Source organism: Balaenoptera borealis, assembly GCF_965194805.1.
Source record: "Balaenoptera borealis genome assembly, chromosome: X".
In the NCBI taxonomy this organism is placed as follows: Eukaryota; Metazoa; Chordata; class Mammalia; order Artiodactyla; family Balaenopteridae; genus Balaenoptera; species Balaenoptera borealis.
In genome coordinates this window covers 15,672,458-15,692,222 of record NC_138881.1, presented here as the reverse complement: position 1 = coordinate 15,692,222, position 19,765 = coordinate 15,672,458, and the positions used below count along the sequence as shown (strand labels likewise).

General features: G+C 35.7%; 1 protein-coding gene across 4 annotated transcripts in view; it reads right to left on the bottom strand.

Moving 5' to 3' along the window:
• The window catches only part of CDKL5 (cyclin dependent kinase like 5), a 188,907-nt gene that overhangs the window by 118,757 nt on the left and 50,385 nt on the right, over positions 1-19,765 (bottom strand). For 3 of the 4 annotated variants that reach the window (XM_082375528.1, XM_082375529.1, XM_082375530.1), the window contains exons 1-2: positions 9,544-9,721; positions 6,968-7,002 (exon numbers count right to left, since the gene is read on the bottom strand). In XM_082375528.1, the coding sequence (XP_082231654.1) occupies positions 6,968-6,996 (29 nt within the window). In that variant the 5' untranslated portion in view covers positions 6,997-7,002; positions 9,544-9,721. Of the gene's footprint in view, positions 1-6,967; positions 7,003-9,543; positions 9,774-19,765 lie in introns of those variants that run through there. The other variant, XM_082375527.1, reaches the window with a different exon arrangement.

Sequence of the window (19,765 nt, the reverse complement as noted above, 5' to 3'; positions counted from 1 at the left end):
GCCCAGCTCAAGGGAAAAGTAATTTTCAGTGGTAGTTCCACACTTTATTAATTCTATTCCTCAGACTCCAAGAGCACCAAGGGCAAAGAGACAAATAGAAACTGAGATTGTTGGTCCACTGAGGCCACTATGCTGTTTCCACTGTATTCTCCTAGTTAGGGCTGCTCAGCATTAGAAGTCAGCAAACTTTTTCTGTTTAGGAAGGGCCACAAAATAAATCCTGTATTTTAGGCTTTGTATGTCATACGGTCTCTGTTGCAACTACTTAACTCTGTCATTTTAGCGCAAAAGCATCCATAGAAAATACATAAATGAATGAGTGTGGCTATGTTCCATAAAATAAGTGGCAGGCCAGATTTGGCCCACAGGCACTCAATAGATTTTTCTTAAACAGATATTTGGTTGAATTTTACTTTGTAATACCATGCCTAGAACACAGTGCTTTAAGTACAGGAGGTAGAAAAAAAATTTAATTTGATTTTTTAAATTAAAATGCTTTAACATAGGAAACAAACCTTTAAATTAAGAAATAGTAAAGCTCAAAAGCACTGCAGAATATGAACTATATAGCTTCTAATGGTATTTCAGGGGTGGGTTACTTTTTATATAAAAATAGATCCCCATGCATTACTTTCCAGTTACTGATTTCAACAACTGATAAAGAGTTATGCTTAACTATTTAAAAGTGTCCACTATACGGGCATTTGTTGATCAGTTCCTTTTCTTATATTTCCAGTGAATATATATTTCAGGCTGTGTAGAAAAATGATTCACACTCATTTTTGGTTCCTGAAGTTTTAAAGTCACATTAAAGAACTAGTTAAATCCCTTAAGCAGAGACATTTATCAAAGACTAATGAAATTACTCATCTTAAGAAGATGTAGAAAGAATGTTCTCTCTCTCATTTTTTTAATGTTTATTTATTTATTTATTTGACTGCTCCGGGTCTTAGTTGTGGTGTGCAGGCATGTGGGACCTAGTTCCCGACCAGGGATTGAACCCGGGCCCTCTGCATTCGGAGCACAGAGTCTTAACCACTGGACCACCAGGGAAGTCCCAAGAATGTTCTCTTAAAGAAGGAAATAATTATGTTTTATGATTGTTAGAAAAGGGGACTTTAAAGTCCATCTAGTGCTCCAGCCAACTCGTCCTCTAGACTGGGGGGCTGTGGAGTGGGGGGGAACTGAGTCACTATAAGAAGGACAAATGAGGTGAAGTCTTCTGTGTAGACAATGCATGCAGAGCTAGTAGTGGGGCTAGTTCTAATTTGACCATTCCCTTATCTCATTTACTAAAAATCAAACAGAAAACCAAATCCAGATTAGGACGATGAGGATAAAGGCAACCAGGAAGCCTGCAAAAGCCCCAGATTCTTCTGGTTCCCTGAAGAAGTCAGACTCATCTGGAAATTGACACCTGAGCCATTGTTTCTTTTACTGATAACAAGACAACAAAAACATGGGTAGTTTTTCCTATATCAACAGACTAGCAGAATTGGAAATACAAAATATTATAGTACAAAGAAGTACGATTTTGGTGAGACTTTTGTCGTGTTCCACAGACTGTTCTACAGTCAATTGGATCAGCAACAAAAACCCGGTCAAGAGAGGAAACCAGGGCTTCCCTGGTGGCGCAGTGGTTAAGAATCCGCCTGCCAATTCCGGAGACACGGGTTCGAGCCCTGGTCTGGGAAGATTCCATGTGCCATGGAGCAACTAAGCCCGTGAGCCCATGAGCCCTAGAGCCCGTGTTCTGCAACAAGAGAAGCCAATGCAATGAGAAGCCCGCACACCGTGGCCGCAACAAGAGAAAGACAACTGGCAGCAATGAAGATCCAACGCAGCCAAAAATAAATAAATGTATTTATAAAAAAAAAAAAAAAAAAAGAGAGGAAACCACACAGAAGGTTCTACATGAGTGTCTCTGTAAGAAGAGGCAGATGTTTTCCCCCATTAATGATTCCTACTATCTTTGTTCCTGACCTGAAGTCCAGTTTAACATTGACATCTCATTAATCTTCATAACCTGCAGTAAATTCACATAATTTCAGACAGTTCAATTACTTAAAAAAAGATTATGATAAAATAATCAATTAATACTGAAATATTTCCAGCTTCTTACAATCTTTATGAAAAACCCCAAGCCTCGCTATAATCTTCTTCAAATGCTAGAAATTTTGCACACAAAAGCAAGAAACCACATCTTATTTTTATTTAAATAAGGAGGAATAAAATAACAAAGTAAATAATATAATATCCCATATATTCTGTTTCTCATTGTTGACATCTTTTTTAAGTTTTAAAAACTCAAATAACATGTAAAACCTAAAACTAAAAATTAAAGAAAAACATTTGTTTTATTTAATGTGGGAAAAAACCTGAAAAAGTAAGTTTATTTTGGTCTAGTAGAAAATAACTGTATGGTTTTAGATGGCAACTATAAATAATCTGTTAAATTGATAATGGTTCACTGACTTTTCCTTAAGCATCTTCTCAAAATAGTTTGATTAAAAAAAAGTAACCAAATCATCATTCAGCTTTTTGGTGGAAAAATAAAATTAATCTGAAAAAGAAAAATGGAATCATTAATCCAAAATGCATATTGCTTGCTAAAAATGAAGGCTTATAACAAAAGACAAATTTGTGAATATTAAGTAATAACAAACATCCAAAGAATGCCTTTTAGTAGGGGAAAATATGGGTATTCCTAACTAGAAAATATTTAATCGAATCTACTCTTCCTACTACTCTCAATATCAATTTATAAACTCTCAAAAGAGAAAAATGACACAATCCAGATCTTCTCTATCTACTCTCTCCTTACCCTCTTGCAATTTGGCATTAATGTATCATTTGACTTAAAGAAGTCATTAATAAATGGCATTCGTAAATGAAATGGATTTTCTCACCCCTCAATCCTTATCATTATGGATCTTTTTTATGGATTTTTAACACTATTGGTGAATACCATTTTTAAAAAATCTTTCTTCCTTGCTTTCAAGAGGTCTACTCCCTCTCCTTTCAGTATGATCATTTTAAACACGTCTTTCACTCTGCTCTGTACTTCCTCTTGGAAGGTTCATATCATTTCACACTTCCATCTCAGGTTCAAGGTAGCCATTTCTGGAGTCAGATCAAAGCCTGGTTTCGCCACTTATCAGCTGCATAATCTTGGCCCCGTTACATAGCCTCTCTCTGACTCAGTTTCCTCATATGTAAAATAGGGATGAGAGTGGGGATTAAATGTAAAACATCAAACAGAGTGCCTATCTACCATGTATGGTAGATGCTCAATATGTGGTATTTACTGATATCAGGTTTGGTATTCTGTTGACATTTTATTCTTTATTATGAAAGCCAAAGTCATTATCTCTCCCTCCAAACTTACACACCCTTTACAAGTTTCCCAGTCAGATAAATGATACCAATGCTTTCCCAGTTTACCACAAATCCTTGGGATCATCTTTAATCCCTCCACAGGGACCCGCCACTGTGCAAAAGCTCTCTACAGTGTCCTTCCTTTTTGGTTCTGTAATTTAAGTCAAGTTTATCATTTATTTAATACTTACAGCTGTACCCCAGTACTGGATTGTTCACAGCTTTGTATAACTAGCTATTCAACAGCATTCGTTACCTACTACTTCAAAACAAACAAAAACTTCTCATAAGTCAACCCAGCCATAGGAGAGGAACTACATGAATCAGCACTTCTCTGTCTTAGGCTCAATTAGCATCAATCTCCAACCTTTCTCTAACCTCTCTCTTGCCTCAAGTTCTAATCGCATCTCCCTATTTCAACTCCATTCCATTCTCCCTACTTTGTTGTGAGGATGACCTTTTTGGGTTTCTGGGAAGAAAAGTGTACTGTAAAACATGCCTCCCCTCTCACAGGCACTTCAAAGCAGACACGTAAAGAAAAAGAAAATCAGCAATGCATATTTACAGGGCAAAGGTCCAAGCCAGAACTTCTTCCAAGTGCGAGTAATCATAAAGCTCCATAAAGAGTTTAATAGTCACTGCTAAGAGTTTAATAGTCACTGTTCATATACATGACAATACGTATATATAACAATAAACAGAAGTTGTCAAAAAGAGAGTACAGTTACATTTTTCTTTTTTAATTGGGCAGCATTTATTTCAGTAAATTAAGAAGTATGATCTTTGGCCTGGAATAGCTCAACATCATATTATGTTCACAAAAGACAAGATATATCTGTTTATAAACATGACCTCTAAATTTCTTGCAACAGGACACATTAAAACAGTGACTTTCTTTCATACTTGTTCAAATACATCATATGCTAGGAATTAGGAATTATTTAATTATATATATAATCATAGACAACATTCTCAGAAAGAGATCAAATTTATGCATGTGATCACATATACCTGTGTAAGTAATCACAAGAGACCTGATTTATACATTTTTATAAGCATTTTATTAAAAATTTTAAAGGTATGCAAAATATATGGGCATGATCACTTTACACATAATAAGCACAAAAGGGAGGATTATATCCATTTTTGACTATAATATGAGATTTCATAGTTATCCATTCGTTTGATCCTAATGGGTAAATCTTATCAGAAGCATCAAATTCTCTATTTTTGGATAGTGGGGTAAAGATTTGAAGGTCTGATTCTAGCTGAAAAAAGGGTATACTGTAAGAAGACTAATGACTAAACAGTTGTAAATTCTAGAAAGAATTTTATATTACTCTGAGTTAGGCACTAATTTATGCTTCAAATTTTCCATCCAGTGCTATCTTTTTAGGTACATGAAAGAAAAAAAGCAACGATACTCAGAGAGCTAGTCTGTAGGGCCCTCATTTAGTGAAGGGCAGTAAAAAGAGGTATTTTTTTAGATGCAATCTCATTTGCAGCAATCTCACAGGTTATTTTTTATCTATTCTTCTATCTATTCAGACAGACCATAAAACATACAAGGGCAAGAAAACTATGCTTTATTCATCCTTGTAACTCAAAATGCTTTTGCACATGGCCACTAAGAATCAGAGTTCATATTTAGAGTTGGTTTCCCAAGAGCAGAAATGCCTGTTCTCGTCCACTTTCACTCTGAGACCATCTTGCTGGCACTAATAGTGTGTATTATGAGAACGAGGCACAGTTAACAAGCATGTTTTAACAAATGAGTAAACCAGATATATGAAAAGATAAAAACAATATACTCAACTAATAAACGTTATTTTTACGTAAAAGGCAGGAGAGCTTAGATAAGGTCATGCATATGGCTGATTCTCTTTGTTGTGCAACGGAAACTAACACAGTATCGTGAAGCAATTATACTCCAATAAAGATCTATTAAAAAATAAAAAAATTTTTTTTAATTTAAGAAAAGAGAAAGTATAGGGGAAAAGGTCACAGGAAGAAGTGTGACAACGACTGAGAGAAAATACTATTGGAAGATTTGTCATTATATATCAGAAATCCCTGGTTTTTAAAATTCAAGGATTAAGACTAAGAACTGAAGCTTCCGTTTGCTATGTTGTATCAACAGAGCCATAGTACAAAAAGGGGTATTATGTTCATGAAAGAGTCAAATTTAATTTGGACACTAACAACCTATTTCCCCTGAGTAGTATCTACCCAAGAATTTTATTTTTTTAAAGCTTCCTAAATTTATTTTAACTCAAGGCACCTCCTTAAAAGCACAGCACTTCACTAGAGAGCTTTCTATTTGTTTAATTTCAAACTGCAGTGATATTTCTTAATTAGGAATTTAAGGTGCTAAATTTATTTTGATTATATTTAATTTATTATTTTAAATTCTTAGTCATCCTGAATCAAGAGCCAACAGTATTCAAACCATTTTTTAGGATTTACTGGCAGAGATCTTCAGATAACTATTATCAATATAAAATAACTCAAACACCCAATTTCAAGAATAATAGAAAATTCTTTGAATTAAAGAGATTTGTGATGTAAAACCCAAAATACATCAACTGTCATGAAGCCTTAAATTCAAAATGTAAGTAATATTTTGTACAATGGGAAAGAAAAAGCAAACATAAAAATTATATCATCTTTATGTGTGTGTGTATATATATATATATACACACACACATACATATATGTTATGACAGATTGATAGATTTGAGAGTTTAAATTAAATGGCTTAGGCTAAATTGCTAAGCTCATCTCAGACATAAATTATATCATTATAAAATATCACAAAAAACTTTAAACCTTGGTCTTAACAAATTATACACAAAATAGTATGAGGCCAGATATTAATATTCAAACTAGGTATACCATAATAGAAAACTATTTAACCTAATGTTTGAAATTGTTACAGCTTCAACACTTGCCATCTTAAAGGTAGTCTCTGAGTAAAACATCCTCAACACTGAGCAACACCTATGGAAACTTGAAATAACCTCCCTGAATAACTGGTGATTATTAATTATAGTCAAATAATCTATATATATAAGATTCATTTCAAGGCTGTTCAAGGGTGATCAACCACAGCTAATAGTCATAATCATACACTATTACCCCAAGCCCTATTTCATAACCAAACACCTATCCACTACCCTTCAAAATTTGGATTCTGACCCAATAAGCAATCTAAGTTATTGGGTCTATAAGAAAAATATTGACATGAAACTCCTCCTTGCTCTTAAGTACTTGAACATAAATTAAATCTGTCACTACTTTGATTTCTTCTCTACCATCTTTTCTCTCTTTCCATTAGGCAGCTTTTCACCTACACATAGGTCAGGTGAAAAAAAGAGCACATGACTGTAAAGAACTAACAACTACTTAATCATGATAAAGCTTACCCAAAGTAGTCTCTTTTTTCAGGGTTCCCATATTAATTCTCCTTTATTAAGCATTATCATCATCATAGCCAGTTTTAATTATATGCCCACATGCACAGAACACTACATTAGTTTCAAAACAGTTAAACATATATAGATATTTTCTTTTTAAAAACTGTACTTGCCTTGTGTCTGCATTTAAGTACAACTCCATAGGCTCCTATAATAAAAAGAAGTAAACAATTAGGGACACGTATACAAATTACAGCTCTTGGAGACTGTAGAATCAAACTTCTATTATATTTACATTGGTTATCAATATATGGTATAATAATGATTCCTAAAATGATAATATTCTGCAGTGATAATGCAATGAGCCATATACAAAGAGATCATGAATATTTATTATACATTTTTTATAAACCAAGAGTATAAGCAACCCATTTCCCCAACAAGTGCATATTCTTAAATGTTTCTCTTTTTAAAGAAAATTTCACTTGAGGCATTTTTAAACTTAAGCTTAAAAATTTCTAGAGACAAGATTAGGACGTAAGAACTTTAAGAGTAAATTAAAATTACCTCAAAAGATTCTAGGGAACTCAAACTTTAAGAGTTAATGGTTTCACAAAGGTAAGCTCAAGCATGGAGCCTACCAAATATGTTCTCTGTCCTAGGACACATTTAAATTCTCTTCTAAGATACTGGAATGTTTTCCCTGACTAGCAAAATAGTACAGGCCTCACCTCAGCATTCCAATTAATAACTAGTAGGAGTTGCTACATTTTTGCCATAAATATTAAATTCAATAGCACCAGCAGAGGAGTCCAAGGATCTCTGGCCATTTATAGCCAAGCACCCCCACTTTCTCTGATATATTTCAAATGAGATACATCACTAGCTTTTGGGTTACTTATACTATTAACTAGCCAGTAAGCTACTTCCTTAGAGGCAGAACACAGAGTTGACAGCAAGGAAATTGAGGTAAAAGTTATAATGTGAAAAAATCTAATTAGGAGAATCAAAATATAATATATGATAACTGAAGTTTGTAGAAATGATTGACATTTACAGACGGGCAAAGCCCACGTTCATCTCTGAGAAGAGGACTTCAGGGAGATGAAATTAGGAAATGTGTCTCCAACACAGCCTGGAGAGCCAGGCTAAGTCTCCCTCACCCAGTAGAGATGGATGAATCTTATTATCACAGTTAGGATGAACCCAGCCATTACAGCCATCCAACTCAACTCCACAATCACCAGGCAATCATCCAATCCTCATTTAACTGCCCATGCTAGTTTTTCTATAGGGTGAAAATGCACTGCTTAGGCTGCAGGGATGTACAGTTTGCTTGACAGTTTTTAATTTCCTTAATATACATGTATTTCATAGCCAGAAAGCATCTGAGGTAGTTTACAAAGAAAAAAAAAACATATAGCAATGATGGTTCTGACTACAACTTAAAACTGACATATTCTGATTTATATAACAGTCTGGTAGTTTTAGTTAATCTAAGCCGATCCCTGAGAAGATTATCACCTATGGGTATACTAAGAAAAACAAGGTTATGATCCAGAAAAACTTAGGCCCAGAATCTGGAACATTCCAACCCTGTTACACCCAAGGAGCTGACCTTCTCCAGCGAGTAGGTTTACGGCATGTCTCTATAATACTTTTGAAAAAACAGAAATAAAAATAATAAAGGAAGCAGGCATTATAAAATTAATAGCAGATAAGACATTGAAAATGAATTTTATCTACATAATTAATATCAATGAAAAACAGGAAAAGGAGTTGACTGGTGAAGGAAGAAGGATCCATTCTTTTTATATGGTTTCAAACTTCAGACCCTGAAGCAAACACCCAATGATTAGACAATATTTGAATTGCTTCTATTTATTTGAAAAGGATTTAACAACTTAATATTAAAATCCAGAACAACTATCCTGTTGACATAGGTAAATTTTAAAACTTCTTTTGAAACTCAAAACTACGTGAAAATTCTGAAATATCAAGTTTTTGTAATATTTGCTTTAAAGATATAGATGCTAAGAAGCCATAATTATAAATAATCACTTATACCGTGTTAACAGAATCATTTATCAAAATCTCCATAAAGTTATCTTTAAATCGAGAGCAAAAATTACTAGGAAGGAAAAATCAGGAAGATTTATGAAAATGAAATACCATATTTCATCAAATTGATATCACTGATTATAAGCATTAGTACTACTAGGAAAGAAAAAGTGCTGCCAATCAAACCATGACATGCTACTGATTATAACACACATCTGATTTCAGAGATGTTAAAAAATGACCAAATTGTGTGGTTCAGAATTTATAAAATGTGGTTTGTTATTCTCAAAGACAAATAGAAGTTATTTATTCATTTATTTATCATGTATTAAGGAAAATTTAACATACAAATTTTAAGTTAGTCAAAATAAGCCTAGCTGACATAAAAAGTAAATGTAACCCAAAAAATGTAGACTAAAGAAATCATGATTGCTAATGAAAAGAATGAAATGAAGGCAGCCTTAAGAAATCTCTGATTTCTTAAACTTTAAAGGATTTTTAAATGTTATTAACGTTCAATTGGAGAATAAGACCCAAATAGTTTAAGAGTAATTTTACTTTTAATATTTTACTCTTAGGCACATATGTGAATTGATAAAGGTTAAGTTAACAGAATCTGAATTAATAACTTTTTTGGTGGTAGATATAATAGTACATTGCTCAAAAACTCAAGGAATGCTAAACTTACCTTCACCTACAACCCCAAGGATCTCAAATTTATTCATCACATTACCAATGTTAGGAATCTTCATGAAGACAAACTCCTCTTTTGATGCAAGCCACAGAACATGGCATCAAAAAAGAACTTCTAAGAAAGTTGTACAGTAAGTAGAACGAAAAATGTCCAAAGGAGGAAATTCTCACAGGTTGGCAGGAACTTTCACATATTTGTCCTAAGGTGAAGTATTAAATGATTCCCTGAAAGAACAAACACAATTAAAAGTCATAAGTTTTATTTCTCAGTACTCTAATAACCTAACCAATCTTTTTGTACAGTTGTTTTAAAACCACATTAATGTTTCATATACTACTACTACTACTACTGCTGCTAATAATAATAGGAGGGAAGAACCCAAAATGAAACACAAATGAAAAAATGTACCTAACTGTATTTGAAATGAATAATATAACTACACTGAAGGAGGCTGGGGGAAAAGAATTAACCCCAGGTAACTTCTGAAAACAGTATTTTAACTACATACTCTCCTTGAACTAAAGACAAAAAGAAATATAAACAAGTATTATACTCAGTTATTTGTTTTTATACAGAGATATGAAACTTCTTCATGTATATTCTAGGATTGAGCAAATAAGTAAATACACTGTGGATAATGTGGGTTTGGTCTCATTCTCATAAAAGGAAGTTACAAAGATGAAAAGGGGGAAAGCTTGGAAATAAGAGTTAACCATATAGGGTCAGTTCTTAATATAGACAGATGTAGAAATAGATATAAATGTGTATGTAAATATACATACACACATACATTCTTCCAAAAAGGTAAAACATGAATCTAACCATAGGCAGCAACAGACAAGCCCAAACTAAGGGACATTCTACTAAATAACTGACCTGTATTCTTTAAAAATGTCTACATCATGAAAGACAAGGAACAACTGAGTAACTGTTCCAGAAAAGAAGATTAAGAGTCATGATAACTAAATATAATGCATGATCCTAGATTGGATCCTAGACAAGAAAAAAAATTTTTCGCTATAAAGGGTAACTGATAAAATTTAAATGTCTACAGATTAGATAATAATACTGTATCAACGATATTTTTTTTCTTTTGACAATAGTAAGGTGGTTACATAAAACAATGCTCTTGTTTTAAGAAATGACAAGATGGATGAAGGTGTTCAAAAGGTACAAACTTCTAGTAATAAAATGAACAAGTCCTAGGGATGCAGTGTACAGCATGGTGACTATAGTTAATAATACTGTATTGTATATTTGAAAGTTGCTAAGAGAATAAATCTTAAAAGTCCTCATCACAAGAAAAAAATATGTAACTATGCGTGATGATGGATGTTAACTAGACTTACTGTGGTGATCATTTTGCAGTACATACAAATATCCAATCATTATGTTGTACACTTGAAACCAATGTTATATGTCAATTAGATTTTGATAAAATAAATAAATAAGGCACAGCCCAGATCTCTAGAATAAGACAGTCTAATAAAAAGCTTAACCAGAAAAAAAAGAGGAAGAACACCAAAGTTTTTAGAGATAAAGTTTGCAACTTAAACCGTTCAGAAAAAAATATGTATATGTGTATGGGGGAAGAGAAAGAGAGAGAGAAATGATAAAGCAAATATGATAAAATATTAACATTTGGGGAATAGGGGTCAAGGGTCTATGAAACAGGAAATTCTTTATACCATCTTTGCAACTTTAAATCTGAAATTATTTCAAAATAAGTTCTTTTGTTTCAAAAAAACCTATCCTATCTTTAAGAAGAAGAAAAGCTGTATCAACATATAATATTGGTTTAAAAGCAAGAAATAAATCTAAACCAGTAAAGAAATTTTCTTTGCTGCCTATGAAATTTGAAACTTTTAAAATATATGAATACCCCATGTGGTGTAAAGTACTGACACGAAAAAGTGTGCCGTTCTGTACACTAATAGCAGGAATGTAAACTTTCTAAAGAGTAAAATGTCCATAATTAAATGCTTTTTAATTTTTATTTCTTTATATATTTTTTATTTTTTGTCTGTGTTTGGGTCTTTGTTTCTGTGCGAGGGCTTTCTCCAGTTGCGGCAAGTGGGGGCCACTCTTCATCGCAGTGCGCGGGCCTCTCACCATCGCGGCCTCTCTTGTTGCGCAGCACAGGCTCCAGACGCGCAGGCTCAGTAATTGTGGCTCACGGGCCTAGTTGCTCCGCGGCATGTGGGATCCTCCCAGACCAGGGCTCGAACCCGCGTCCCCTGCATTGGCAGGCAGATTCTCAACCGCTGCGCCACCAGGGAAGCCCTAAATGCTTTTTAAATGTTCATATCTTGATAAAAGTATCTGACAAAAACCTACAATATCATTCTTAAATGTGGAATATTTAGATAGTCCCTTTAAAAATTAAGAACGTGACAAGAAGTCCTACTATTAATACTTACTAACATTACTATTAAACATTATCCTGGGGCTTCCCTGGTGGCGCAGTGGTTGGAAGTCTGCCTGCCAATGCAGGGGACACGGGTTCGAGCCCTGGTCTGGGAAGATCCCACGTGCCGCGGAGCAACTGGGCCCGTGAGCCGCAGCTGCTGAGCTGCGCGTCTGGAGCCTGTGCTCCGCAACAAGAGAGGCCACGATAGTGAGAGGCCTGCGCGCCATGATGAAGAGTGGCCCCCGCTTGTCGCAACTAGAGAAAGCCCTCGCACGGAAACCAAGACCCAACACAGCCAAAAATAAATAAATAAATAAAAATTAAAACAAACAAACAAACAAAAAAACATTATCCTGGTGGGTTCCAGACAGGTCAGTAAAATAAGAAAAAATAAATGAATAAACTATATAGGACTGGAAAGAGGAAAACGTAATAGAATTTACAGATATTATTGTCTACATAGACAATTCAAAGGAATCTACAAATTATTAGAATTATAAATGTTAACAAGGTAGCTAAACATAAGCTCAATATACAAATATCAACTGTATTTGTAAACATCAATAAGAAACAGAAAATGTAATTTTTAAAAATCATCTTTACAATAACAAAAACAGCACTTAGGATTTAACATAAAAGACACCCAAGACCTCTATTCATATATATATATATACACACACACATAAACACATATAGATCACACATATATATGCGTGTGTGTGCGTGTGTGTGTATATATATATGTAAACTTTATTCAAAGGCATTAAAGATGACGTATATCAATGAAGTTATCCCAATTTTAAGGCTAGAAAATTCAATATTATAAGAATATCAATTGTCTCCATATTAATCTATACAATCAATGCAATTCCAATCAGAATCCCAAGAGGGTTTTCTGAGGAATTACAATAATCTGATTCTAAAATATATATGGAAGAGCAGAATTCCAAGTACAGCCAACACCATCCCGAATAAGAAAAATAAGAAGGCTCAGCTTTGAGGGGAGAATCTGGCAAGATGCTCTCTACCAAATATACTGAGGGTTAGAATTGAGCTATAGGACTTCCCTGGTGGTGCAGTGGTTAAGAATCCGCCTGCCAATGCAGGGGACACGGGTTCGAGCCCTGGTCTGGGAAGATCCCACATGCTGCGGAGGCCCTAAGCCCGTGCGCCACAACTACTGAGTCTGCGCACTAGAGCCCGCGAGCCACAACTACTGAAGCCTGGGCACCTAGAGCCCGTGCTCCTCAACAAGAGAAGCCACCGCAATGAGAAGCCCGCGCACTGCAACGAAGAGTAGCCCCCGCTCGCTGCAACTAGAGAAAGCCCATGAGCAGCAACGAAGACCCAGCGAAACCAAAAATAAACTAATTAATTAATTAATTTAAAAAAAAAGAATTGAGCTATAAAAATTAAAACAGGGTGGTCTTGGCACAGAGATAGACAAATTAGCCAGTGGAACTGATATGAGAGCTCAGAAGTAGACCATACTTCAAAATCCCTATAGCTCCAAACCCACCTCCATGTCACTTCTCTGCTCAAAACCCTCCAAGGGACTCCCATATCATTAAGACTGAAAGTCAAAGTCCACATAAGCCACCAGGTCTTAACCTCCTCTCTCCTCTGATGTCATCTCTGACTCTTCTCTCCCTTGGCTTGCTCCACTCCATCCACACTGACCTCGTTCCAGCTCAATATATAACAAAGTCACAGTTGTCCCTAATGCTAAATATTTGTCACTCTAACATTTACTTTAGGTCAGATTCTTATTGTCTGATTTTTCATTCAATATTTACCAAAAAATGTTTTTGAAAAAAGGCAAGAGAAAGCAGACACTATACTTATTTTAGAAAACAACTTTAATTCAACGGAATCACAAATTTTTAAAGGATGACTGTGACATCTAGAGAAAATAATGTCACAATTTCAAAAGAAATAAACATTTGTTCTATTCATTCATTTATTAAACAAAAAATTACTCACTGCCTAACATGATTCAAAGAATGGGTAAATAAGACACACGAGACAGTGGTGAACAAGATAGGCAAGGACCTTGCCCTCATGGAGCTTCACATTTTACTGAGGGAGGAAAAAAATACAAGATTATTATCAGATAGTGATACATGTTATGAAGGGAGAAAAAAGGAGTGATTACCCAGACAGACAGCCCCCTCTCTAAAAAGGTGACATTTGAGGTGAAATATCAATAACAAGAACGAGCCAGCCATATGAAGATCTAAGTCAGTCACATTCCAGGTAAAAGATGCTCAGAGTGTTTCTGAGAATGAATCATTGTTTCATTTTCTACGGCTGATTTGGAAGAACACCCAGGAAACATTTAAATATTCTACTCTCTGTCAATAATGGTATGGCTCATTTCAAAGGAAACTAGAGATAAATATTAAATTATTCCTACTAAGAAGACTCAGCACACCCAAAAGTTCTGTATGTAAGTATGTATATATAAAGAACATTTGGTCCCACCTATTCTCTATGGAAATCAAAATCGACTAATGCAAACTGGGAATCAGAATTTAAATGTGTGAGTAAATATATAACATAGGTGTCAAGAGCAGTCTTTTAACTACCAGTATTCATACTGAGGAAAAAAATTTATGCCAAACTGGATTTAACTACAATTTTATATGAATAACGCTAATTAATTTTTTTAAGGCATAAAAACTCAGACACTTCAGCTTCAAGTAACTAAATGACTTGGATGGAATGTCCCTTTGAGGACAAATACAAATGCTGGAGGGAATACTTTTAAAGAACAGCCTAAAAAGCCCCAAAGACTTAACAAGGTTTTGAAGAATTACCTGGCTGAAATCAAGGCAAAAGAATAGAACCCAGAGAGGTAATCCAAATCACCCAAAACAGTTTTAGCTCACAGACACTTGAAGAAAGATTCAGAAAAAATGGGAGAAAAACAGACTTGCTCTTGAAACCTTTATAAATCCAGGGGCAAAAAGGTCAAAGGCAAAAGTGTTTCAAAAAAAATGGTACAGATGAACCGTTTTGCAGGGCAGAAATGGAGACACAGATGTAGAGAACAAACGTATGGACACCAAGGGAGGAAAGCGGGGGAGATGAATTGGGAGATTGGGATTGAGATATATACACTAATATGTATAAAATAGATAAGTAATAAGAACCTGCTGTATATAAATAAATAAATAAATAATTTTTTAAAAAGCGTTTCAAAGAAGGAAGTACGATAAGTACCACTCACTTGAAGCTGAAACCCCAAAGAGCTATACTCCTTGGATAAAATAAACCAGAAAAAAAATCAGTCCCAGGACAGACTTGAATTACAGCTTTATGTCACCTGAGTGACCTAAATAAACCTCTAAGTGTACCTTGGATTGAGGTGGTCCCACATTCAGATTGTTAGTACCAACAGTTGTCTGGTTGAAAGGGGTGGTGGCAGGCAGTGGGGGCAGGAATCTGCAGGAAGGTAACATGAACCTAGGCATCACAATATTGTTACAGATAATTTCTTGTTTACATCATGCAGTACATAATCAAAGATAACCAGATACACAAAGTAATAAGATACCATTAACAAGAACTAACAGAAATGACCAAAACAGAAAATGACCCAGAAAGACTTATAATATCAGAATTATCAGAAATAGCCTGTAAGACCACTATAGGGTTGAATTAATAAAAGCCCAAGGGTTGAACATTTTGACAGAACTGGAAGGTCCAAAAGGCGGAAGAACAAATTGGAAAAATAAATTAGAATTCCAGAACTGGAAAATAGAATACCACCAAGGGAACTCAACAGACAGTATAAAGAAAAAAGTATCATGATACATAAGATTTTAAACATTTTTAAAACTTGAACAAATGAAAAGATAAAGTATAGCAAAGAACTGCAGAATATCATTTTTTCCCCAAGCACACACATAACATTTACAAAAACTGATAAAGTGCTAGGCCATAATGCAATTCAAAGCAAATTACAAGGATTTTAGTCCAAGGATGATCTCTCTCCAAAATGCAAGTATGCAAGAAATTAGTCACAAAAGAAATAACTAGGAAATATTCATATGTTTAGAAATTAATAAATACATTCTTAAAATAATCCATAAGTCAGTCAAAGAAGAAACCATAACAAACATTTAGACGTAACAAAAATAGGGACTTCCCTGGTGGTGCAGTGGTTAGGAATCCACCTGCCAATGTAGGGGACACAAGTTCGAGCCCTGGTCCGGGAAGATCCCACACGCTGCAGAGCAACTAAGCCCATGCGCCACAACTACTGAGCCTGCGCTCTAGAGCCCGCAAGCCACAACTACTAAGCCCACGTGCCACAACTACTGAAGCCCGCGCGCCTAGAGCCCGTGCTCCGCAACAAGAGAAGCCACCGCAAGGAGAAGCCCACGCACCGCAATGAACAGTAGCCCCTACTCGCCACAACTAGAGAAATCCTGCGTGCAGCAACGAAGACCCAAGGCAGCCAAAAATAAATAAATAAATAAATTTATTTTTTAAAAATTAGAAAATAAAAATAACAAAAATACAAATTCATGGGAAGAAGCTAAAACAATGCTTAGGGAGGGAATTGAAAGCCTCATATATACGTATATCACAAAATATAAAAAAATAAACTAAGCATCTATCTTGAGAGGTTTTAAATAAAAGAACAGCAAAATAAATCCAAAGAAAGTATAAAGAAAGAAATAATTAAGAGCAGAGATTCATGAAATAGAAAACACACAGAAATAAAGAGATCAAAAGAGCTGGATCTCGGAAATCAACTTTGGAACTAATCAAGGACAAAAGAGAACTCAGCCCAGTCAACACACTGAATTCTAGCTTTATGCTATCCTGAGCAGAGAACCCAGCCACACCACGCCAGACTTCTGACCTAGAGAGCTGTGAGCTAATATATGGGTGCTGTTTTAAGCCACTAAGCTTGTGGTAATTCATCATAAACAACAGAAAACTAATAAAGCAGTACTATTTCATTTATATACAGTTTTAAAACAGGCAAAGTTGAATTACAAACTATATTGTCTAGGTATGCATATATAAGTGGTAAATCTATTAAAAAAATAAGTGACCATGGAAGTGTTTCTTTTAAAAATGAGGATATTTGGACTTCCCTGGTGGCCCAGTGGTTAAGAATACACCTGCCAATGCAGGGGACATGGGTTCGAGCCCTGGTCTGGGAAGATCCCACATGCTGTGGAACAACTAAGCCCGTGCACCACAACTACTGAGCCTGCACACCTAGAGCCCGTGCTCCACAACAAGAGAAGCCACCGCAATGAGAAGCCCGCTCACCGCAACGAAGAGTAGCCCCCACTCGCTGCAACTAGAGAAGGCCCGCGCACAGCAACGAAGACCCAACGCAGCCAAAAATAAAAGTAAATAAATAAATTTATTTTTAAAAAATAAATAAATAATTAAAATAAAAATGAGGATATTAATTATCTCTAGGGAGGAGTTGAGATTGATAAGAGATACATAGGAGGGCTTTCTGGGGCACTGGTAATGTTCTATTTCTTGACTTGAGTGAAAGTTAGACAGACATTCATTAGAGTGTAAATTTGTTTTACGTATTTCTATGTTGTTATATTCCACAATAAAACAAGTTTTTAAGAAGTCAGAGAGTAATTCTGATAATGACATCATACATAAATAGTTCTGTGGTCATTTATATGGAGGCAAAAGATAATTTTTATCAAGGATAAAGCATTTCAATATTACATTAACCAAAAAAGTTTACCTGAACTATCTCTCTCCAGACTCCACATATTGCCGTGTGTCTAGTGCTGGGTATCAACAACAAAACCAAAAACTCCCAGTGATGGATAACCTGGATGATGACCACACTCCAAAACCATGCCAGAGGACGAGCTGGTGAGGAAACTGGGCAAAATAGGCCTCAATGAGAGATGACTGGCATCCCAATGTGTGAAGACTCTTTGAAAAAGAGGGACTATTTCAGGGGGGAATACCTAAGATCAGTGGTAGAAGTGAAAAGGAGACAGATGTCAGCTCAGTAGTGATTTGGACAATGATGAACCATCAATGGTTACTCATTCATTCTATAAATATCTTTCAGATCCTACAGTGGGCCAGCCCACCACAGATGCTTCGGGATACAGCAATGAACAATACAGACAGAGCCCCTGCTCTCATGAGCCAATGAGGGGAGACAGACAATAAACAGACAAACACGATCATTCCAGACAGTGACAATTATTAGGAAGGAAAGAAAACAGTCTTATGATAGAGAGTTTTGGAGACTGAAAAGGGGGGGTAGGTAGATAAGGTAGTCTGGGAAACGCCTGTCGAGGAGGTAAAATTTGATCGAAATCTGTTTAATGTAAAGAAGCCAGCCATGGGAACAGGGATGTGAGAAGAGCGTTCAAGGCAGTACAGAGTCTTAGAGAGCCTGATAAATACAAGGAACAGAAAAGATCTGTAATCCGAAGCACAGCACACTAGAAGGGGACCTGCAGGGGGCAGGAAGAGCCCGCTGGAAGCAGTCTGGCCTGGCCGTGGTATTAAAGAGTTGTGTACTAAATTAGATGTCCTCTAAGGTCCCTTCCAACAAAAAGATTGTAAGAATCTCTCAAAAATCGTTTGAGTTTCTGATTACTAACCATTAACTTTGTAAACAAACAACAGAATGCTTTTTAAAGTGGATTTCTCTTGCACTAAGAAAGACACCTAGAATTAAGCAATCTTGTCTCTGCATTGGCAAGCAGGTACTTACAAGAACTGACAGAAATGTAAGGCTTATAATTTATTTCATATATTATTAGTATTGAATTTAAGAGCTGCCTGAGCCTTGAATGTTTCCTCTGTTGCTGAAATTATAATCTTCATCTCAACGGGTCTTTTCTTCTTCCCAAAGAAAGTACAAAATCAGTTGAATCATGAGTTTTGTTTTTGTTTCTGGCATTGTTTTTTTTTTTTTAAAGTTATACAATTTTTATTTATTTATTTATTTATTTATGGCTGTGTTGGGTCTTCGTTTCTGTGCGAGGGCTTTCTCTAGTTGCGGCAAGTGGGGGCCACTCTTCATCGCGGTGCGCGGGCCTCTCATTATCGCGGCCTCTCTTGTTGCGGAGCACAGGCTCCAGACGCGCAGGCTCAGCAATTGTGGCTCACGGGCCTAGTTGCTCCGCGGCATGTGGGATCTTCCCAGACCAGGGCTCGAACCCGTGTCCCCTGCATTGGCAGGCAGATTCTCAACCACTGCGCCACCAGGGAAGCCCCTCTGGCATTGTTTTTATACATACAAATGAGAGAGCCATTTTGTCACTGAAATTGGATAGGAATGAATATGGTACATGACAAAATCTCTGCTATAATAAGAGAGTTCGAATGGTTTGAAAGCATCTTAAAACTCGTGATCCATGTACGGAAAGAAATCATTTCCATGGAAAGCACAGCCTTATGAAAAAAACATCCTACTCTCTTGCAGAGAATTCTCCATGTTGACTCTAAGTGAGGAGATAATGCACTCCTCACTCCTATTTAGTTTTCTTCCTTCATGGGACCACCTGACATATTTAATAGGATCTTCATTTTGCTTTATTCCCCCAATAGTGAAGAGCAATTTGATTCATCAATCCATTCTCTATAATTCAGTTCCCATTAAATCAAACTGATACTTGAGTATCATGAGTAAAATACACACAGTTTAATAGCATAAAAATTTCAAACTGTGAACAAATGTAGGGATACCAAGGGGGAAGGGGAAGTAGGATGAATTGGGAGATTGAGGTTGACATATACACACTGCTATATGTAAAACAGATAACTAATGAGAACCTACTG